The sequence below is a fragment of the Callithrix jacchus genome, chromosome 17, assembly GCF_049354715.1.
Source record: "Callithrix jacchus isolate 240 chromosome 17, calJac240_pri, whole genome shotgun sequence".
NCBI lineage: Eukaryota > Metazoa > Chordata > Mammalia > Primates > Cebidae > Callithrix > Callithrix jacchus.
The window spans coordinates 77,112,141-77,134,563 of record NC_133518.1 but is presented as its reverse complement, the minus strand read 5'-3'; the positions used below and the strand labels follow the sequence as shown (position 1 = coordinate 77,134,563).

General features: G+C 47.7%; 1 protein-coding gene across 5 annotated transcripts; it reads left to right on the top strand.

The window, feature by feature from the left end:
• Window positions 1-1,774: 1,774 nt before the first annotated feature.
• On the top strand, window positions 1,775-18,225 carry CX3CR1 (C-X3-C motif chemokine receptor 1). 5 transcript variants are annotated; one of them, XM_078354688.1, is made up of 3 exons: window positions 4,017-4,095; window positions 7,550-7,640; window positions 14,890-18,225. In XM_078354688.1, exon 3 carries the CDS (start codon window positions 14,899-14,901, stop codon window positions 15,955-15,957), a length of 1,059 nt encoding a protein of 352 aa, XP_078210814.1. In that variant the 5' UTR covers window positions 4,017-4,095; window positions 7,550-7,640; window positions 14,890-14,898; the 3' UTR covers window positions 15,958-18,225. The 5 variants fall into 5 exon arrangements, with proteins under 5 accessions (XP_035133846.1, XP_035133845.1, XP_035133847.1 ...); XM_035277955.3 differs by lacking the exons at window positions 4,017-4,095; window positions 7,550-7,640 and adding an exon at window positions 1,775-1,909; XM_035277954.3 differs by lacking the exons at window positions 4,017-4,095; window positions 7,550-7,640 and adding an exon at window positions 2,397-2,461.
• The last annotated feature ends 4,198 nt before the right edge of the window (window positions 18,226-22,423 follow it).

Here is a 22,423-nt window from a genome sequence, read left to right as displayed (position 1 = left end):
ATGCTTTGATCCAGGTGTGCAACGTGTAATAATCACGTCGGGGGAAATGGGGTATGCATCACCTCAAGCATTTGTCTTTTGTGTTATAAGCAATCCAATTATACTCTTTTAGTTTTTAAATGTGAATTAACTTTTTTAACTATAGTCACCCTGTTGTGCTTGCAAATGCTAGGTCTTATTTATTCTAACTACTTTTTGTGCCCATTAATTACATTACATTCTTCTTTTGCAGGGGAGAACAGACGCTTGCTCTTTCGCCCAGGCTGGCGTGCAGTGGTGCGATCTTGGCTCACTGCAATCTTCGCTTCCTGGATTCAAGCAATTCTCCTGCCTCAGCCTCCTGAATAGCTGGGATTACAGCTGCACGCCACCATGCCTGACTAATTTTTGTAGTTTTTTTTTGTTTTGTTTTGTTTTGTTTTAGTAGAGACGGGGTTTCACCATGTTGGCCAGGCTGGTCTCAAACTTTTGATCTTGTGATCCACTTGCCTCAGTCTCCCGAAGTGCTGGGATTACAGGTGTGAACCACCATGCCTGGCACACATTACATTCTTCATCACCTTCCTCTACCATGGACTTTTATTACATAGATATGCTATTGCTTTAGCTACTGTATGCATATCTGTGGTGTTTTTTTGAGACGGAGTTTCGCTCCTGCTACCCAGGCTGGAGTGCAATGGCACGATCTCGGCTCACCACAACCTCCGCCTCCTGGATTCAGGCAATTCTCCTGTCTCAGGTATATCTGTGTTTTATACATAAAGCACAAGAACCCTCAGAACCAATTTTCACCGCCTTGGAAGTAGCACCACCTCCACTGAGAATGCACAGCATACACCATAAAACCTCAATGCTGAGTGCAAATCTTGGCCCTGCCACACATGAGCTGTGTGGTCTTGTGCAAGTTACGTGACTTCTCCTCCTTGTCTCAGACTCCTCACACCTAAGATGAGGGTAATAACAGTACCTGAGGCCAGGCGCAGTGGCTCACACCTGTAATCCCAGCACTTTGGGAGACTGCGGCAGAAGGATCGCTGAAGTTCAGGAGTTCAAGACTAGCCTGGGCAACATGGTGAAACTCTGTCTCTACAAAAACTACAAAACTTAGCTGGGTGTGGTAGCTTGTAGTTCCAGCTACTTGGGAGGCTGCAGTGAGAGGGTCATTCAAGCCTGGGAGGTGAAGGCTGCAGTGAGCTATGATCATGTGGCTGCACTCCAGCCTGGGCAACAGAGCCAGACATGTCTGATAAAAAAAAATTAGCACCTGCCTCATGTGGTCACTGGGGACACTATATGAGTTCATGTACATAGAGGACTTAAAACAGTGCCTCAGGCAGACCCATTGCTGCACAGTTTCTCCTAGTCTCAAAGCTCTCCAGAGCCCACAGAAGAGCGTGGGAGCACCTTGGCTTGGCAATCAAGATGGATCAAGCTCTTACTTCCCTTGGCAGCATCTCTACCCCACACTCCCACAAAGCTTTATTCACACCGAGTCTCCGGTCTTCACCTGCATTGTGCGAGCCCCTCACTGTCCCAGGTGTCCCACCATCTTCACAGCCTCTGTGCCTGGCCTCCTTCCTCTGAGCTAGCCCACCACACTCTCATTTCTCGGTTCGGCAGAAACCAGACTGTCCTCTGCATGTACTGTCTCAACTGGAAGAGAAATGGAGAATGGCCTAGAACTTGTGAGCAAGGGTCAGCTCCAATAGAGAGTTAAGCCAAAGGGGCTGGGCAAAAAGAGAGATGAAGATGGGGGCCTCAGGAATGAGGCTGCACAGGGTGAGGGTACTGGGAGGAGTGAACAAGAGCTCAGGGAGGAGCAGGTTCCCAGCACAGAGCCAGAGACTGCTTTACAGAGGCCCAAGGCGGCGTGGAGTGGGGAGAGGCTGCTGAGGCTCTTTCCATCTCTGTGAGTATGTCAAGAATGCAAGGCACTAATGCTCTTCACTTGGTCCATTTCTCAGGGTTGAGCTTGCAGTGACCAACCTTGAGGGCTCAGCTGACATGTCACTCAGGGCCAAATGACACACATGCTTACTGCTTGCTATAAAATGGCCCATTCCCCAACTCGGCGTTCCCCTCCTCCAACCCCCCCACCCCTCACACACGCACAGGCATCTGTCTGAGCCATGGCATCACTCTGGGGCTTGGGGGACAGGGCAATGACGCTGGACGCTGGTGCTCATGCCTGCCCCGCAGGAAGTCCTGCCTGCTGCCGGCAGCTGTGGAGCATAAAGGCTTATTTGTTAGCTTTAAAAGAGGGTAAAATCACATCCAGGACAGGATAGCCAGGTGACTTGGGAAGGGACGAGAGCCCACCACAGGCGTGCCGGGGAGGTGGAAGCGGTGAGAGCACAGTAGGAAGTGAGAGGGGGCGGCCCCCCTGCAGGCTCTTCAGTTGGCAGACGGGTTTCAGGAAGAACTCTGGCTTCTGGGTGGAGAACGGCCAGTGGGGTAAATGGTGAGTGGAAAGGCAGAAAATGAAGAAGGTTGGGTGGGCTTGGGCAGTTATCCAGGCCCGATGGAGGTAGAGCTGTGACCTCGTGTGCACAGAGGGAATTACTGACATGGGTGGATGAGACTGTCCTCAAGAGTGTGGAACGGGAAGAGAGGGAGAGTCTCAGCCGGATCCCAGAAAGGAGCCCTCAGAAGAGGAGGGGAGTCAGAGGCAAGGAAGGGGCTAGGGCAGCCAGCCCTGCTGAGTGGACCTCAGGAGATGTGCCACAGGGTGGGGTGGGGTGGGGAGGGGCCAGTGCCAGAGAGTGGGTGGAGAGCAGCTTTTTGTCCTGCAGCCTTCTGGCCAAAGGCAGGGAAAGGTGGCCAAACACTGAGGCCAGGAACAAAGAAGGGAAACGGACGGCGGACTTCCTCCGCAGTGAGCAGCCCGCCTTGCCCTCGGCACTGCACTGCAGCCCCCAGCTCTTTCCTGGGGTTGGGGGAGGTGAGGAGGGGCAAGGTGGGGAGTACACAAAGCACCCCCTGTCCTCAGGAGACCACAGCAACTAGAGCCAAGAGAGCACCGGGCATGGGCTGGGATGTGGGCAGCAATGGGCCAGAGCGGACGCGAAGGAGTCATGGGCCATCAAATGAAGGTGTATTGGAGGCCTACAGCGGGCCAGGATCAGAACTGTATAGCAAGCGCCTTGCCATGCCGCTGGGAGGGGCCAGGCAAGTAAGAAGTGATGGGAAGGTGGGGAGGCAGTGGTGGTTGAGATTCACGTTGCAGGCAAAGGGCCAAGCTGGCCAGGCCAGGGTGCAGGAGCACAGCTGGACACTGGAGCCCACCAGGCTCCCCACTGCAGGGCAGAGGGGCGGGGGAGAGACTGTGGAAGGAGCCTGGGGCAGGTCCTGGGTGAAAGCTGTGTCCTCAGGCAAGTGATCCAGGCTTGACTGATGGGTACAGGGAGCCACTAAGTGCCTTGGGGCAGAGAGGTGAGGGAAAAATATTTATTGAGTCTACCAGGTCAAGATACTCGCTAGATGCTTTCATACCACAGTGTCTCAAACTCAGGGTGCATATCAGTCTTCTAAGAATTTCTCTAAAATGCAGACTCTAATTCAGTACACACAGGGCAGGGCTTGAGGTGCTGTCTTTAATAAGCTCCCAGTGCCTGGGGCCACACTTTGAGAAGAAGAGCTGTGTGTGCCCCAATGTAGTTTAGTGAGTACTGTGGGCTCCCTCTTATGGACAGGGAAGCTGAGGGCCCCACAAGCTCTCCCAGCTCCTGAAGGCTCCCCACTGATGAGAGCCCACTGTGCTGTGCTGACTGCAGGGTCTGCTCCCTCCCCCACCTCCAGGTTAGGGTAAGTGATACCTCTCTCCCTCCAGCTCCGCAGTCTTCCCTGAGGTCCAAGTCTTCCAGGTTTGTAAAGTCAGGCCCTCCCACTGACAGCTGGCCTCCACCCTGGAGTGTGTGAGCTTGGCTGTGGTGGCATCTAAAGATAGTCTCCCTCACAGGAAACCAGATACTATTGGCTAACTTTGCAAACAAAATACCCTTAGAGGGAGGGAAAGGGAAATACTCGTGTCTGGTAGCGTCTGCACAGGACAGGGTGACTGGCACATCTAGAGGCTCCCTTGGCAGTCCACGCCAGGTAGGTGCACAGGACTAGTTGGGTACCTGTGGATGGGGTGGAGCAGTGCACAGCCAGCAGGATAGTAATGCTCATCTGTCTTATGTGCAGGCAATGGAAGCCATTATCCTGGGGATGTAGTAGCCTAAATATATCCAAGGGGATGGAAGAGTGGGAGACAAGGAGTGATTGGATTATTTATAACACACTCAACCTGATGGAGTAAGATTAGGAGCACTTGTAACTACATTTTGGAGACATGGAGAAAAGCTCATGATTTTACACTGACTGAAAAGAGCATAATATAAAATTGCATCTGGATGCTGTTGAGGAACTATTGTTATTATTTTTTTTTTTTTGAGATGGAGTCTCGCTCTGTTGCTCAGGCTGGAGTGCAGTGGCACAATCTCAGCTCACTGCAACATCCACCTCCTGGGTTCAAGTGATTCTCCTGCCTCAGCCTCCCGAGTAGCTGGGACTATAGGTGCGCACCACCACACCTGGCTAAATTTTTGTATTTTTAGTAGAAATGGGGTTTCAGTTTCACTGTGTTAGCCAGGATGGTCTCAATCTCCTGATGTCGTGATCCACCCGCCTCAGCCTCCCAAAGTGCTGGGATTACAGGTGTGAGCCACCGCACCCAGCTGCCAATTTTTTGAGATGAAAAATTGTATTAAAGGTTGTTTTTTAAAAATCATCCTTATCTTTTAGAGTTGCACACAGGTGTTTATGGGTGAAATTAAATTATTCCGCAGAGACATTAAGTGGGAAGCCAAGGAAGTATTGACCATGAGTTGCTAATCGTTGAACTCCCGTGATGGGTACAAGGAGGTTCTTGCTGCTTTTATTTAAAAATTTAATAATAAAGAGTTTTTTAAATTGTATCTGCATTTTAATATAATTATAAATGCACTTAATATAGATATAAAACGTATATAAAGTTTAGATAGAGAAAAGCTAAAAGATTGCTGTGATTGATTCTAGGAAATTGCATTGCAGAGAGTTTCATGGGTGTTTTTCCTTTTTCTTCCATTTTTTGTGCCATCTAGAGTTTTTTATAATGAGCATATATTGGATCTATAATAAAAGCTATTTTAATTAATAAATTGCTGGCACAATTTCAGTATTCAATTTTGATATATGCTGTCATAGCCATTGTGAGGACACTCAGGCTCAGGTTTGTGTGGGTGGGTAAGAAACATGGTCTTCAGAAAGATGCTGTGAGTACAAGACAGGAGGAGACCCATCGGGCGCAGCTGAGGACCGGCTGGGGCTTGGTGCTCTTCCCTTCGCCTCACCTCTGGCACTCGCAGCCTGCAGTCCTTGCTTTGTGAGTTTATAGCTCAGTCCAGAGAACGGCTAAAACATCTTAGGATTTTTTCAACCTCCCATTTGCACACAAAAAAATTAATTTTGGAAACACTTGAGGTAGAAAGCTTGAGGCAGAAAAAAATGGAGCCGAAAATAGGAAAATTGAACCATGTGAAAGCAGGCAAGAAAGCTTGTCTTGCTCAGGGCACAGTTGATCGCAGGTCCAGAGGGCACTTTGGAGGGACCTGAGTTTCCGAAGAGGAGGTGGGGTGGGGGTGGACCTGCGCCGGGACCACTGCGGGCTGGGAATGGGGGCAGTGGGTTAGGGTTCAAAACCCCTGGGAATGAGAAATGAGCTCAGGAAGGCTAGGGTGGGATTCTTTCATCTTCCTCTTTGCTTGGCTTTATTTTCACAAAGGAAGACAGGGCGGGAAATAGTCTCAGCCCAAATTCAGTGTGGTTCTTCTTAGTGCTCAGACAGACCTGGCAGTTGCCACACCTCCGGGAAGGGAGCACCTACTATCCCTCAGCCACGTGCCAGTCTCCACAAAGTCTGCCCCTGAACCCTGCTCCACAGATGGGGACCTAGGCAGCTTCACTTTGGAATAAAGTCCTGCACATGGTAACTGTGCACAGCACTTGCTAAGTCGGTTTCTTGCTTTTAAAATGGAGATTGTCCAACAGCCTTTGAAGCCATGTATTGGGTATGTGTCGACTTTCTGCAAGGATTAAAAGCATGGTATAGAAAGTCCCAAACACACTGCCTGGCACATCTTTGGTGCTCAAGAAACAATATATGTTGTTTATCATGGGGAAACTGAGGCTCAGAAAGTTTGGATACCTGAAAAACACGACTATTGAATGAGGTTGTGAAGAATCCAGAGCTGTAGGGGCAGGAGAGCAAAGAACGTGGTAGAGCTGACCCAATCAGGACGACCGTCTATCCCCTTTCCACCCCACTTCAGCCCACGAGGAACCCCGCCCAGCCCTGGGCAGCTATGGCACAGTGGCAATGTCAGGTATGGTCCTCCCTAGCCAGAGACCCCAGCCTCAAAGAACCTCCTTCCCAGGATCGAGGCATCCAACTCCTCCTACTCCCCAGCCCCAGCCTCTGACCCTGAGTCCTGAGTCCAGAGACGTTTGGAACCAGCACCTGTAACGGAGGAGCTGAACAAGATGGGGACCTTCTGCTGCTCCATGGCAGGTCCTGGTCGTGGGAGGGAATGGAACCAGAATGGCAGAATCCAGATCTTAGCTGCCTTTTCCAGGATTGTTCTAATTCCCAGCAGCACAGCCCAGGAATTCCAAGAGGTCGGGTTCTCTGGTATCATTACTTTGCCCAGAAGAGCCAAGGGAAAGCTGGGGTTTCTAGCTGAACCCTGATCCCACCTGCCCTCTGAGGGGCTGGGAATGCACTCGCTGCGGTGCAGGTGGGATCCCACGGCACACCGGCCACAGCTGATGCTCCAACCACCTCATCTTGTTTGGCCGAAGTGCAGCTTTTTAGATTGTAAGTAGGGAGGAAAAGCTATATTACGTGTCTTTAGGTCATGAGTAGGGAGGAAAGGCTCTATTACATGTCTTTAAACATCTTCCAGACCACCTTTGCTTTTCCCTTAAAGTGTGCTTCAGGAGAAAACGGAAAGTCTCCTTCCAGTGTGTCATATTTTGCAATAAACTCCTTTCAGTGTCCAGGTTAGCAAAGTGTGAGATTTAATTTCTCACATTACTGCCATGCAGGCTGAGAAAGAGAACCCCAGAAGCCTCTCTCATGTTCCTACCTGACCACAGCCTCTTCCTCTCCCACAAGGAACCACAAGCCTGACTTTCATGGCGATTACTTCCTTGCTTTTCCATGTAGTTTGACGCAATTTAAATATCCCTGAACTATATAGTTTAGCTTTGCCTGTTTTTGATCTTCATATTTGGATTGAAACAGTAGGTCTACTTTTTGGGTTTTGGCTCAACACTAATTTTTTTTTTTTTTTTTTTTTTGAGACAGAGTTTTGCTCTTGTCACCCAGGCTAGAGTGCAATGGCGTGATCTTGGCTCACTGCAACCTCCACCTCTTGGGTTCAAGCGATTCTCATGCCTCAGCCTGCCAAGTAGCTGGGATTACAGGTGCCCGCCACCATGTCCGGCTAATTTTTGTATTTTGGTGTAGACAGGGTTTCACCATGTCAGCCAGGCTGGTCTTGGATTCCTGACCTCAAGCGATCCACCTGCCTTGGCCCCCCAAAGTGCTGGGATTACAGGTATGAGCTACCACACCGGCCAACACTAAACTTTTAAAATGAATCCATGTTGTAAGAGATGCACACACAGAAATGTTCACAGCAACATTGTCCAAACTAGCAACAAACTGAAAGCCACCTACATGTGCATTAGTGGTAGAAATGATAATAAATGACGGAATAGTCACACAGTGGAATCCTATGCAGCAATGAGAATGAGCAGTTTACCGCCACGCCAACATCATGGGTGAGCTGCCTCCAGACATACTGAGACAGATTCACAGAAAAAGGCAAAATTGGTCCTTATCCACAGGGCACTTATTCAGCGCAAGTCCACCGGACACAATTTGTATTTGCATGAAAAAGAGTCATTTGCACTGCTGTTTTCTATAATCTGCAGCGCTGTAAAATTAGCTCAGGCAATAAAAGGGGGAGTATACTGAGTGTACTGTGTAGCCCCACACAGTATACTAGCAAGGACTCCCAGTAATCTTCAGACTGTGCCTATTTCAAAGTCTTCCATCATTTTTCCTGTAGTTCCTTAGTGTGGAATTTGAGACCCCTCTCTTTGTCCCTCTTCTGCCTTTTCAGCCTTGGCTTTCTCTGCGTCCTTCTCCCAAGTCCCACACTAACCTAAACTGACTTTCCTGAACACTCCCGGGAGCATGTGGCCCCTCCCAGCTCTACCATCTTCATTACCTTCCGTTTCTACTTCCCTCTGCCTGGCCTCGGTCCTACGCTTAGACCCTCTGTGCCTTTGTCTTCAAAGCCCACCCCCTATTTGCTGCCACCTCCATCTTGGTCAACCTGGAAGACTTCCCCCACCCTTAAAACATCAGCTTAAATGGCAGCTTTTTTTTTTTTTTTTTAATATGGCAGCCTCTGGATCACCTTCCCCCAGTTTTTAAGGAGACACATATAGAGGTCCAATCCTTGAGCTTCCTGTAACTTTTCTTATATTCTATTACTAAACAATAATAAACACTTGTAGGTACTGTATCTTAAACACTATTGCCTCCACAGAATTTAGCACAGTGCCTAGTACTGGTGAAGTGTAATTAACAAAATCTTCCTTCAACATAGAAATTCTCTCCACAAAAGTAGTAGAGAAAGAACAGTTTTGAATAAGCAGTAACCAAAACGAGCTGTGCATTACCGGCCGTCTACTAAGAGGTTGCAAGGACAGAAGGAAATCTCCTGCTATGCAGCCGAGCAGGTGCAACCTGTTACATGCATGTTATCCAGACAAGCAACAGCCATTCCTCAGGTAAGAGGCCTTGCCAGCACCATTGGTCATACAAGCTTCACTCTAAATTTACCTGGTAATTAGTGTAACCGCTCATGTTAGCTAACTGGCTCTACCCAGAGGAGAAACAAATTTATCTTTAAGACAAGGAGTAATTTGCAGCCCGGAGCAAGGCTCTTAAGTTAGGTTACTACCTTCCCACAGAAGCTAGGAGACAGAAGTACTGTTTCCCTTCTGTTTGTTTACATTTCAAAGAGATGACGCCCAGGTCCTTGGAAGAGACTAGCCTCGCTCCTAAAGCTGACAAAAAGCCTAGCAAGTTTCGAAAGGGTTTAAATACATTCAAAGAGAGGAGAAAGTACTTAAAAGTTTTCTAGGCCTGTGCAGTGGCTCACGCCTGCATTCTCAGCTCTTTGGGAGGCTGAGGCGGGTGGATCGCCTGAGGTCAGGAGTTCGAGACCAGCCTGGCCAACATGGTGAAACCCCATCTCTACTAAGAATACAAAAATTAGCTGAGAGTGGTAGTGGGTGCCTGTAATCCGTCTACTCGGGAGTCTGAGGTGGGAGAATCACTTGAACCCAGAGGTGGAGGTTGCAGTGAGCCGAGATCGCACCATTGCACTCCAGCCTGGGTGACAAGAATGAAACTGTGTCAAAAAAAAAAAAGTTTTCTAAAGTAAATGCTCCAAGAAAAAAAGGAGGTGAGAAGATCTCTTTCCTTATTTTTAACAAGAATAATTGAAGACCTTTATTTTGAATTTTTACTTATCCTTAGACTGGAATATGGTACAGATGCTCAAAAATATCGACTTAATAATTAAACAATTAACAAGTCCATCTCTTTCTCAATTATTAAAAACATTATGAAGTATTTCCCTTCAAAATTTCACAGTTTACTTTGACATAAATAAATAAATACCATAAAGTATTTTGAAGAGGGAAGGAGAGGGAGGGTTGTCGAACCCCAAATAATGGTAGGTTTTGTAAAGCGGAACTTACTAAACCCAACAGGGTTCTGCTGTTGCTATTTTTCTTTTTTTTTTTGGAGGCGGGGTTTGAGTGTGCATTGGCCTGTGTGAAACCCTGGTGGGTAGATAATACGTGCGGCTCCAGGTGGGCTCATTGCTGTAGGAATAGACAGTCGCTCCATTTATTTGCTTAGGGGTTGGGGTATAAAATGTTTCCTCATAGCTCCTTCACGTGGAATTCGGCATCCCTCTCCCCATCAGCCTCAGCTCTCTCTGCAATCTGAGGAGTGTGTGGTATAAAAATTGCTGCCATCATAAATGAGAAAACCGTAAGGACCTGGTAAAACTTGGCTTCCCAGACAGTCAGGGGTCTGGGCATGGCAGCCAACTATCTAGTGCAAGGAAAACGAGATGTGCCAAGACTCGATCAACTGCTCCAGCTCTCTATCTCCAAACAGAACCTCATCTGAATGCTCACAGGCTGTGCCCCAAGAATCTCATGTTCCCTGGGCACGCTGCTGGCAGCCTCTCTGTTGACAATAGAGCACACTTTTGCTGACCTAGGACTCATATTGCTCTTTAAGACTGCTTCCTTGGCCAGGCACAGTGGTTCACACCTGTAATCCCAGCCCTTTGAGAGGCCCAGGCAGGAGGATCTCTTAAGGCCCGGTGTTCAAGACCAGCCTGCTCAACATAGTAAGGGCAAATAATATCCCACCTTCCATTTTCCACTCACCAGTCCCTGAGGGTCAGCTTGCTGCGTTATGAGCCCAGAGGGGAGAAACCCAATGAATTCAGGGGTGCATCATGGACCAGTTTCTTTTAAGGAGCCTGGGTCTACTGTTATCAGTTCTGCTTTGAGAGAAGTGGCCTACAGTATCCTGCAGATTTCCCCTCCAGGGAGAAAAGCATAAATTATAGAAAATACGCACACATCATTCTTTCCCTCGAATGACGGGGTACTATGTGTACATGGTACCTCACCTAGCTTTTTTCACTTACCAGTATGTCTTAGAGATTGTCCCCTAACAGAATATATAGATCTGTCTGTTTTGTTGTTTTTCCCGTTTCTAAGAGCTGGAAACTGCGTTCTTAAGCAGCTGCTTGTTGTTCCATTAATTAGATTTATTGTACTTTGATCTGTCCCTGGTGATGGACATTGGGGTTGTTTCCCTTCATTTATATTTCAAGCTTGCTGCGGTGACAGTGTACACGCTTGCTTGAGCGTGTGTGTGTGTGCATGTGTGTGCATGTGTGTGCGTGCGTGTGCGTGCGTGCGTGCGTGTGCGAGCGTGTGTGTGCGTGCGTGCGTGTGTGCATGCGCGTGTGTGAGTGTGTGTGTGTGTCTAGGATAAATCCCAATAAGCAATTTAATGTAATTTCATTCTCATGCTCTCAGCAAACCAAAGGCATTATTTTTTAGAGGAAGAAGCTGAGGCTGTTGTTTTGATGCCTTTTTAACCACTGGATGTGGGGCTCAACTGTTTGATAGTCATTGTGTCCTTGACTCTTCTCCGACGCCAGGATTTGGCCCTTAAGCCCGGGGCCTGAGTCTCCTTCATCTTCGAGGGAGAGTGGGAAGAGCACAGGCCTCGGCCTCAATCGTGCCCCCCCTGCTTCTAGCTGTGGACTGGGCCAGGTGCTTCACCCAGCTGTGCCCCCTGTGAGGCATGATTTGTGCAAAATGGAAATGTGACCATGAAGATCAACAATGTCCCTTGATGACCAGTGCCGCTCCTCAGGGTCACGGGGGAACTCCTAGAAAGGGATATCTGTCCTGTTCCTTCCTGTGTGGTCCAGATGGCTCACAGCAGGGACCACGACATGCTGGGTGACCACCCACTGTGCCGGCACTGAGAGACTCCTGTGGAGTCACTGGGGATTCTGAGACAGCGGGGAGCCAGGATGAGGGCTGCAGAGTGTTCCCCAGCCCTCGCTGAGCAGACCCCTTGGATGGCAGGGTGCAGTCCCAGGCCAGATGGATGCCCATAACCAGCCATTTGGCTCTCAATACATAATGTTACCATCCCAGAGCATATCTGAATTTGCATCCCATCTGCAGAGGATGCATTGACCCACTCCATCAAAGTCCTATGTGAATTTTCCCTGTTGAGAAGACAAGCCCCTTCCTGGCTTAGACTTTCCTGGCCGATCTTTCCATGAGCTCCCTGAGAAGCCAGAACCACCCCCAGCTTATATGGAGACTTGGTGCAAATTAGAGAAGACGTCCCTGTGCAGGTGGCAGCCCTGAGCCCAGGCACCCAGCCAGGCAAACAGCCTGATTTGCGACTCCTCTGCCACTCAACCCCAGGCAGTCAGTTGCTGGAAAGTTCTAACTTTCCCTGCCTTCTCCATATTCCTGTCCCACTCCTCATCATAAATATCCCCACAGCCATTCAGCAGGGCAGTGAATTAAATATAGAACTTTTTTTCAGATTTGCAGGAAAGATTAGATCGATAAAGATGCAAGTAGAGCAATGAGCCTGACAGTTTAGTTGAAGCTCAGTGAAGTGAGGCTTCCTTCGCCTCCCCCCAGAATCATCTGAAAAGAAAGCGTGTCTCATTTCAGGGGAAAAAATATATATAAAGTGACATTTAAAGACCAAATTCCCAGGATACCCAGGGAAAGGTGAAACACAGGAGCCCACAGGCAGCCTCGATGATTCCAAAGATCCAAAGGGCTTCTTCTTCCTCATGTAATACAGGAAACAAACTAAACATGTATTAAGCGCTTGCTGTATGCGACACACTGTGCCAGGTGCTCTGTTTAGAACAGTTCTGTGGGCAGGCACGAGGCTCAATCCTGATCTTGCAGACAAGGACTGTTAGGCTCAGAGGTTCAAAGCTCACCCATCACTCAGCTAGAGAGGACAGCTGCAGGATCAATCTCGGGAGTGCTCGAGTCCGCAGAAGTTCCTGGGCTGAAGGACTGACCACAGGCACAAAGAGACGCGGGGCGGTTTTTATTGGATTTGGCTACCTCTTGAGTCAGCTTTGCCAGCTCTTCTCACTGGGGCAAGGGGAGGGAGGAAGTAGGTAGCTCCGGGTCCCTAATACAGAACCACCAAGGACTTGACTAGTTTTACTCCTACAGCAGTGTGTCTGGGAAGATCATGCTCTGTGACAAGCTACCAATTCCAGATGACATATCAGCTTGAGTCATATGAAACTGATGTTGATGTGGCTCAAAAACAGCTGTACGCCAGCCACATTAGACCATTTGATTTAAATATTATTAATTAATACCACAGACAGAGATTCTTCTCTGAGAAAAGGGCACTGCAGCCTGAAGCAGAGAAGGTGCACCGGTTCCCTGGGGTTGAGAACTCTCCACAGCCTGTGACAGCTCGGGGTGTAAAGCCCTGGCCCACTTATCCAGGGGAGAGTCTGGGTGAGATACAGGGCTCGAAGCAGAGGCTAGGAAGGGAGACGTGACACTCTGGCTGTGTGGGCCCTGATCTTGGTGAGACGCCACCTGGGTGAAACCATCATGGGAAGGGTGGAGTGGGGCGTGAAAACTCCCTTGGTTGAAGTGTGAGCTTTGCTGTAAGTTATGGTGAGGAGGGAGGCAGTGACAACCAGGAGGCCCATTTTGAGCAGCCTCAGGGTTTCTGGGGGACCCATCTGTCGTATCACAGGGAAGAGGAGGAGACGCCCAGAGGAGCAGTGTGAAAGGGCTGCCTCCCAGCCGGCTCTGTAGTGAACGACCAGCAAGTCCTGGCTGCAGAAAGAAGGGGAGTGCAGTCTGTGCAGAAACGTCTTTTTTGAATACTTGAAGGAAAGAGGAGATAAGAATAGTGGGGAAGCCCAGACCTAGTGAAGTATAAGGCTGGGAACTGTAGGGAATTCAGTGACCGGGAGCCCAGCACAGAAGGCTAACCGAGCCCCAGCCTCCAGCTTGGATCAGGCAGCCTCTCTGTGACTACAGAACCCTGAATGGTGCCACCCCTCCTCTTCACTTAGAGCTGTAGGATGACCAACGGTCCTGATTTGCCTGGGACTGGCAATAGTTTCCAATAGGTGGGACCCTCAGGGCTGAAACCAGGCAAGTCCTGGGCAACCCAAACACGGTGTTCCCTCTAGAGTGAATGACTCTGTCTGGTACCTGCTAAGAAAGAGAAGGACTTGTTGGTTATAAGGAGAAGAGGAAGTGAAATGGTTCTCAAAAAACAAAGATGAGAGCTTCTGGGTGCTGTTCTGCCCAGGGTTCTGGGTCTGAGACTTCTTTCTCCACGCCTACCTTCACGGAGAACTGAGGGGCCAGAGTGGGGAAAGGTGGAAATAAAGGAAGAGGATGGAGAATTGCTTTGGGGAAGTTTAGACTGGAAGTGTGAATTACGACTGCACCCCTAATTCAGCCCATCTCACCCCTCCCCTCCTGCCCGTGGTTCTCCCTTGCTCATCCACACCGTGGTCAAACTAGCTAGGTTTTGGAGAGACTTTGGACAGTCAAAGAAATACGGATCTAACTCAAGCTTGAAAAAGCCTAGGGCTGGCCAGACACGGTGGCTCAAATCTGTAATCCCAGCACTTTGGGAGGCCAAGGCGGGTGGATTACCTGAGGTCAGGAGTTCAAGACCAGCCTGGGAAACATGGTAAAACCCCCGTCTCTACTAAAAATGCAAAAATCAGCCAGGGGTCGTGGCACAAGTCTGTAATCCCAGCTACTCAGGAGGCTGAGGCAGGAAAATTGCTTGAACCCCATGGGGCAGAGGTTGCAGTAAGCTGAGATCGCACCACTGCACTCCAGCCTGGGCGACACAGCGAGACTCCATTAAAAAAAAAAAAAAAAGCCTAGAGCCAAATGCCCACGGAGCCATTTACTGCATGGCATTGGGCACGTCAAAGGAGTCTCCTCCCCTGTCAAAGGAGTCTGTTGCTGTCTTCATCACAAGACTCGTGAGGATTAAAGACGGCAAGTGGGAAGTTGGGAAATGTAGTTTGCACCCAGCCTGTATTTGTTTCTTTCTGCCTGCCTAACATACGGAGCCACACAGAATTCTAACTCTGTTTCTCTGAGAACTAACGCAGTTACTTGCTTTTCTTTTTGATCCAGGCCCTCACCATGCCCACTGATTCAGTTCCAGAAGACTTTGAGTATGATGACTCCGCCGAAGCCTGTTACATTGGGAACGTCGTGGCCTTTGGGACGGTCTTCCTGTCCGTATTCTATTGCCTTGTGTTTGCCATCGGCCTGGTGGGAAATTTGCTGGTGGTGCTTGCCCTCACCAACAGCAAGAAGCCCAAGAGTGTCACCGACATTTACCTCCTGAACTTGGCCTTGTCTGACCTGCTGTTTGTAGCCACCTTGCCCTTCTGGACTCACTATGTGATTAGTGAGCAGGGCCTCCCCAATGCTTTGTGCAAACTCACCACCGCCTTCTTCTTCATCGGCTTTTTTGGAAGCATATTCTTCATCACGGTCATCAGCATCGATAGATACTTGGCCATCGTCCTGGCAGCCAACTCCATGAACAACCGGACCGTGCAGCACGGCGTCACCATCAGCCTAGGTGTCTGGGCAGCAGCCATCTTGGTGGCAGCCCCCCAGTTCATGTTCACAAAGGAGAAAGAAAACGAATGCCTTGGTGACTACCCCGAGGTCCTCCAGGAAATCTGGCCCGTGCTCCGTAACGTGGAAGCAAACCTTCTCGGCTTCCTGCTCCCCCTGCTCATTATGAGTTACTGCTACTTCAGAATCATCCAGACGCTCTTTTCCTGCAAGAACCAAAAGAAATCCAAAGCCATCAAACTGATCCTTCTGGTGGTCATCGTGTTTTTCCTCTTCTGGACACCCTACAACATTATGGTTTTCCTGGAGACGCTTAAGCTCTACGACTTTTTTCCCAGTTGTGACCTGAGGAAGGAGCTGAAGCTGGCCCTCAGTGTGTCCGAGACGGTTGCATTTAGCCACTGTTGCCTGAATCCTCTCATCTATGCGTTTGCTGGGGAGAAGTTCAGAAGATACCTCTACCACCTGTATGGGAAATGCCTGGCTGTCCTGTGCGGGCGCTCAGTCCATGTTGGTTTCTCTGCAGCCAGATCACAAAGGAGCAGGCAGGGAAGTGTCCTGAGCAGCAATTTGACCTACCACACCAGTGATGGAGGTGTGACCCTCCTCTGAAGGGACTCACAGAGCCTTGTGTCTACAGAGAACCTGGAGTTCCTAAATCTGATGCTGGATGATGAGGAAAGATTTTTGCTGTTTTTTCTTACAAGCACAAAATGATGGACCCAATGCACACGAAACAACCCTAGAGTGTTTTTGAGAATTGTGCTCAAAATTTGAATGACAAAGAGTAGACATGTCTCTTACTGCAAGTGTCAGAACTTTTTTATTTACAGATGAGAAAAATTCAACTCAGACTAGTTTAGTTAAAAGGGGGTGATGAATATTGTTCACATTGTGGCATAGGCAAAAGGGTATCTGAGCTCTCAAAGTGAGGGGAAACCAGGGCCTGAACTCTTCCCTCATTTGAATCTTTTAGTCATTATAGATTCCCCAGACTTACATGACACAACTTTATCACCAGAGAGGGACATGCTTCTCTGGCTGCAAAGGCAAAATCCCCAGGGAAGTGCTCTGATTGGGGAAGGTCTGTATCAAGTGCTCATCCTGGAAGGCGCTGTTCTCCATGGGGAAGGGATAAATAAGAGGGAAGCTTCCAGTTCAATCTCATGAATAGAGAAGCAGAAAGACATATTTCCAAGAAGTTGGGTGGGTGGGTGGGTGGGTGGGTGGGTACTATTCTGATTACACAGAACATATGCCACACCTCACCCTTACCATGTGTCCAGCCCAGTGTCTCCACTGATCACACCAGCCTCCTCTTCATTAAGCCCTCTTCCATCATGTCCCCAACCTGCAAGAGCTCCCCGCTGCCTACTGCATCAAGTCCAAACTCAAATGCTTGGCCTCTCATATGCCCATCATGGATTCCCAACAGATTCCCCATTGCTCCTCCTTCCCAAAGGACTCCACCCACCCTATCAGCCTGTCTCTTCCATCTGACCTCATTCACTCCACCTGCTCCCAGGCCAGTAGGGGAAATAGAAAGAACTCTGCCCCCAGATAAGAAGGGATGGATTCCAATCCCAACACTCTCAGTTGCCCCCTGGGCAGCTTGAGACCAATCAAGCTTCAGTTTCCTTGTCTGTAGAAGAGGGATAAGGTACCTTTTGCATAGAGACCACCCTTTCCAGCATGAGGAACTAGCTACCAGCTCTCGCAGGTCCAACCCTTTTGTCTGCTTCTTCAGACCTCTGCTTTCCCCACAGCTGGCACTGCAGCACCGTGCCCAAGTGGTGATGCTGACGAAACTTGGAGGAGCGTCAGGTGCTGCTGCATGACGTAGCCCAGACACAGAAGAGGCCAGTTCCTACAATGGCACCCAGCGAGCACTCCCAAGCCCGCCGAGTGATAGCCTTCCTTAAGCGACTCTCCTGGACTGTCTTGAATATTCCCTCCCAATCACCTGTGGCAGTCCCCTGCCCCTTTGGCAAAATACCCCGTCATTCATGCCACTGCCAACCTGGAGAGCCAGGGACACGGGAACAGCTTTTTCTTCTCCTCCTCCTCCTTCTTCTTCTTCTTCTTCTTCCCAGAAACATTTGGGACGATCTAAAACTTTTTTTTTTTTTTTTTTGAGATGGAGTTTCGCTCTTGTTACCCAGGCTGGAGTGCAATGGCGTGATCCCGGCTCACCGCAACCTCCGCCTCCTGGGTTCAGGCAATTCTCCTGCCTCAGCCTCCTGAGTAGCTGGGGTTACAGGCACGCACCACCATGCCCAGCTAATTTTTTGTATTTTTAGTAGAGACGGGGTTTCACCATGTTGACCAAGATGGTCTCGATCTCTTGACCTTGTGATCCACCCGCCTCGGCCTTCCAAAGTGCTGGGATTACAGGCTTGAGCCACTGCACCTGGCCCGGGACAATCTAAAACTTTAAAGCTTGAAAAACGACTGTGATAATGCTAAAGGAAGTGTCATCCAATCTAACCACATCAATCCTGTCCTTCTGCGTTCACCCATCCAGACCCTGCTCACGCTCCCACCTGTTTAGAGTTGCGATCATAAAGTATGGATGGTTTTATAATCTCATTTGTTTTCCTCTTAATGTCAGACCACATAGTGCTCAGTTTCTGCGTAGTTTGGTAATTATCATTTCAGAAGACTCCTCTACCAGACTGTGCACTCACTGAAGGCAGATGTGCTATCTGATAAACTGCTGTACATCCGACAGCTCTTTGGCAGTCTATGTGTTTGTATAATGAATGAGAGAATAAGTCATGTTTCTTCAAGATCATGTACCACAATTTACTTACCCTTACTCTGCTGATAAACATTTAACTTGTTTCCAGTGTTTAGCAAATACATATTTTGTAGAAGTTCCGTCTGTGTAACTTTCTTTCTCCTGTTCGATTGTTTCCTGTGGGTAAATTCATTGCCATGGAGATAACTGAGCCAAAGGACATGGGAACGTGTTAGCTTTTGATATACACATATGAAAATCATATATTACAAAGCCTTCACTGAGTTGTATTATATATGAAATGTGAACACAGACAATGAGGCTATTCCAAAGACAACAAGACCAAGCCTCTTCCCTCAATAGCTTAACATTTCAATGCAGAAGAGAAGAGAAGGAGTAGTCACGCTTTGCGGTAGTAGCACAGGAGTGCTACATGACTTCTGACCTGAGTCTTCAGGGGAAAGGAGTTCTCCAGGTAAAGAAAGAGATGGGCTTTGGGAGGCCGAGGTGGGTGGATCACGAGGTCAAGAGATCGAGACCATCTTGGTCAACATGGTGAGACCCCGTCTCTACTAAAAATACAAAAAAAAAAAATAGCTGGGCATAGTGGCGCATGCCTGTAATCCCAGCTACTCGGGAGGCTGAGGCAGGAGAATTGCCTGAATCCAGGAGGCGGAGGTTGCGGTGAGCCGAGATTGTGCCATTGCACTCCAGCCTGGGTCACAAGAGCGAAACTCCTTCTCAAAAAAAAAAAAAAAAAAAAAAGAAAAGAAAAGAAAGAGATGGGATTCCAGCCTGAGGAAGCAGCATGTGTGAAGGAAGTGTGTGAGAGCATGAGGAGCTCACAATGTGAGAAAACTTTGTGCGGATAGTAAAAGGCATTGGAAGTGGAGTGGGTGGTAGAAACCTTCTGAGCTGAGCTGTGAGGTGTAGGCTGAGCTAAAACAACCAATGGAGGAGGCGCTGGTTCTCCTCAGGTTGTTCACGGGTTTCTTCATCATCACCTGATCCTCATTCCAACTGTTGAACCATGAGACTCTAATTAAAGTTTAACCTGTTTCTGGACTTCCAATACAGAGGAAATATTTATTTGGGCTTGATAAATAAGAGAAACAAACACTTTAATTTCTAGAAGAAAATTAAATTTGTCTCATTAGAAACCCATATTTATTTATTCATTCATTTTGCTGAATAGGACAGAATAGGGAGAAAATAAGGAAGCTCACTGAAAAACCCAAAATAGCAAGGATGTTGGTGTCTAAATAAAAGAAGGCATTTTGGAAAGGAGAGTTGGCCCTCAGAGCTCACCTGAATCAGACCCACCCCTGCTTCTGAGCTCTGGGCTTCCCAAGAGCAGAGGAATCTGTGATGAATCCCGACATGTTAACTCTCTGCTTTGGGCAGGTTGCCTAACATCTCTGAGACTCAGTCTCCTCATCGGAAAAATTAAGATAAAAGTAGTTCCCACCCGCTAGGGTTGGCGCAGAGGATTCAGTAAGATTACTCCTGCTAAGATCACCGCGCAGATACGGCGAAGCAAGCTCAGATACATGGTGGCGATTATTTTTACACTTATTATTTTCATTAGACTGAGCTTCTCCCAGCAACTCAATACATACTGTCCTGTCCTTCCTTGCCTTTTACTTTTCTTAGTAGCAGACTCGCAGACTCGTGTGACTGGAGATAACTGGGTCCAAATCCATACTTTGTGGGTTAGAAAACAGAGGCCCAGAGAGGGCCAGGAGGTGGCCCAAGGTGCCACAGTGAATTACTGAGAGAAGTAGATCCTTGATTCACAGTCTACCATCTCCTTTCTCATCTTGATAAAAATACAGATCAATCTGGCCTCTAAGAGCAGAGAGCACAGAAAGAAGGTCTGCAGGCAGGGAATGAGGCAGGGAAGAGCAGCACGCAAGGTGGCTGCCGAGTTTAACAGAATCAATCTGCATGTGGACAGGTGTGTGCTGTGTGGCACAGCTCTTGGCAATAGCCATTTGGAGACATCTGTATCTGGAATGACAGATAGTGTCAACCGAGACTCCTCAGCAATGCTGCAGAATCCCCAGAGGCAAATACTATATCAGTGGCTTCCAGGAGGATCTGGGTGGGTGGGCCAAGTCTTAGACAGACGGGGCACTGTGGAGGGACAGCCATACCCAGGGGCTGCCCAGTGCTTGGGTAAAATGCAGAATCCCTTCCACATAATTCCACTCACTTCCTGCTTATTCTGTGCTCATTTAATGACATTCTAAGGGAGTGTCTCCTTCCCAGGGACCTTACCATCAAGAAAGATGGAGCATATATGCTTTCAGTTACTAAGAAGAACTATCAACCCTTGTAATCCACTGCACCTGGAGTGTGTACAGGGTCTCATGGTCTTTCCGGTCACCTCTCTCGGAGATAATGTCCCTGAGCATCCAGGGGGAGAGTTCACCTCTGGCCACAAAGTCCAATAACTGCACCTGGGAGCACAGCAGCCTGATTGAGAGGTCCACCTTGGGCAGCACCTGGGCCCAAGATGATGCCCATTTGTGCCTTCAAAATTGGAGCAGTTCATCCTCTCTCCGCAGCTAATTTTTTCCCCACCTGCACCGCACTCACTGGCCCAGGGGGGCCACTTCAGATTCAACATGACTTGTAATATTGTTTGCCTAACTTGCTGAGTTGGCAACAAAATTTGGGGCCACTTAAGAGTAGTGTGATCTGACAGCAAGTGAGAAAAGTGGATCTTAGGGAATTTAGAAATATCCGGTTTCTCTTCAATACACTCTCCATCCTCGGGAGGGCCAAGGGCCAGGTCGTTTTCTGAGGGATGTGTGGCGTGGTGTTTCTATTTCTGTTCTGTTACAGCACGTTGTTAGGCAAGAGCGAGAGCTCCTCCAGACACACCCAGCAGCGCTGGCAACCGCAGAACATGCTCAGCAGGAAAATTACTCTTTTACTCCATGTTTACTATTTACTGAGATAGAAACTAACATATCATTTAGTTTGTATTTCTTGGAATACTAGGTAAGATTGTTCGGTTTTCGAGGTGTGTGTTTTAAATTATTTGTATCTTTTTCCGATTCTAAAAGAAAGATACTCATTATGGAAAATATACAAGTTAAAATTAAAAATTTTTTTATTTACACAATATTCAACCTCCCAGAGATAATCGTGGTTTAACACTGAGGTTATTTTCTTCCCTGCCCATAATATTTTTTTAAAAGACTTAAGAACAGACATTTTTCAAAAGAAGACATAAAAATGGCCAGCAGGTAAATGGAAAAATGCTCAATATTTCTAATTATTAGGAAAACGCAAATTAAAATCAAGATGAGCTACATCTCACATTTGTCAGAATGACTTTTATCAAAAAGATGAAAGATAATAAATGTCAGCAAGAATGTGTCTAAAAGGGAACGCTTGTGCACTGTTGGTAGAAATATGTATTAATACAACCGTTGTGGACAAAAGTTTAGAGGTGTCTCAAAAACTAAAAACAGAAATACTATGTGATCCATCAATACCATCTCTGAGCGTTTACCCAAAAGATGTGAAATCTGTTTGTTAAAGAGTTGCCTGCACCCCCATGTTCACTGCAGCACTATTCTAATAGCCACGTTTTAGTATCAACCTAAGTGTCCATCGACAGAGGAGTGAAGAAGGAAAATGTGGTGTATTTGCACAGTAGAATACTACTCAGCCTTTAAAAAGAAGGAAACTCTGCTATCTGCACCAACATGGATGGAATTGGAGCACATGATGCTGAGTGAAATCAGACAGGCAAATACTGCCTGTTCTCACTTCTATGTGGAATCTGAAACAATCAAACTCATAGGAGCAGAGAGTGGAATGGCGGTTACAGACGCTTGGGGGTGGGGAGAGAAGAGAAAGCTGACGGTCAGAGGGTACAAAATTTCAGTTAGAAGGAATATGTTGCTTTTTTCATTTTTGGAGTTTTATTACACAGTGTGGTGAATCTAGTTAATATTAGAGTATTGCACACTTCAAAATGCTAAGAGTAAATTTCAAATGGTCTCACCACAAAATATGTTAAGTATTTGAGATGATGAATATGTTAACTAGCTTGATTTAATAATTTCACATCGTATTCATGAATAACGATGCTTTTTACTCCATAATTCTATATAATCATAAATCATCCATTTACAATTTAAAAAGCTGAACAAAACCTAAAGGCACTTGAATTTCATCAATAAGGAAATGGTTCAGTAAACTTCAATTCAGCCATAAAATAAAATATTGTATAATTTAAAAGAATGAGTTCATTCTATAAATATGAGCCTAAAGCTATGTCCATAATATATTCTTAAGTCAAAAAGACAAATTTCAGAG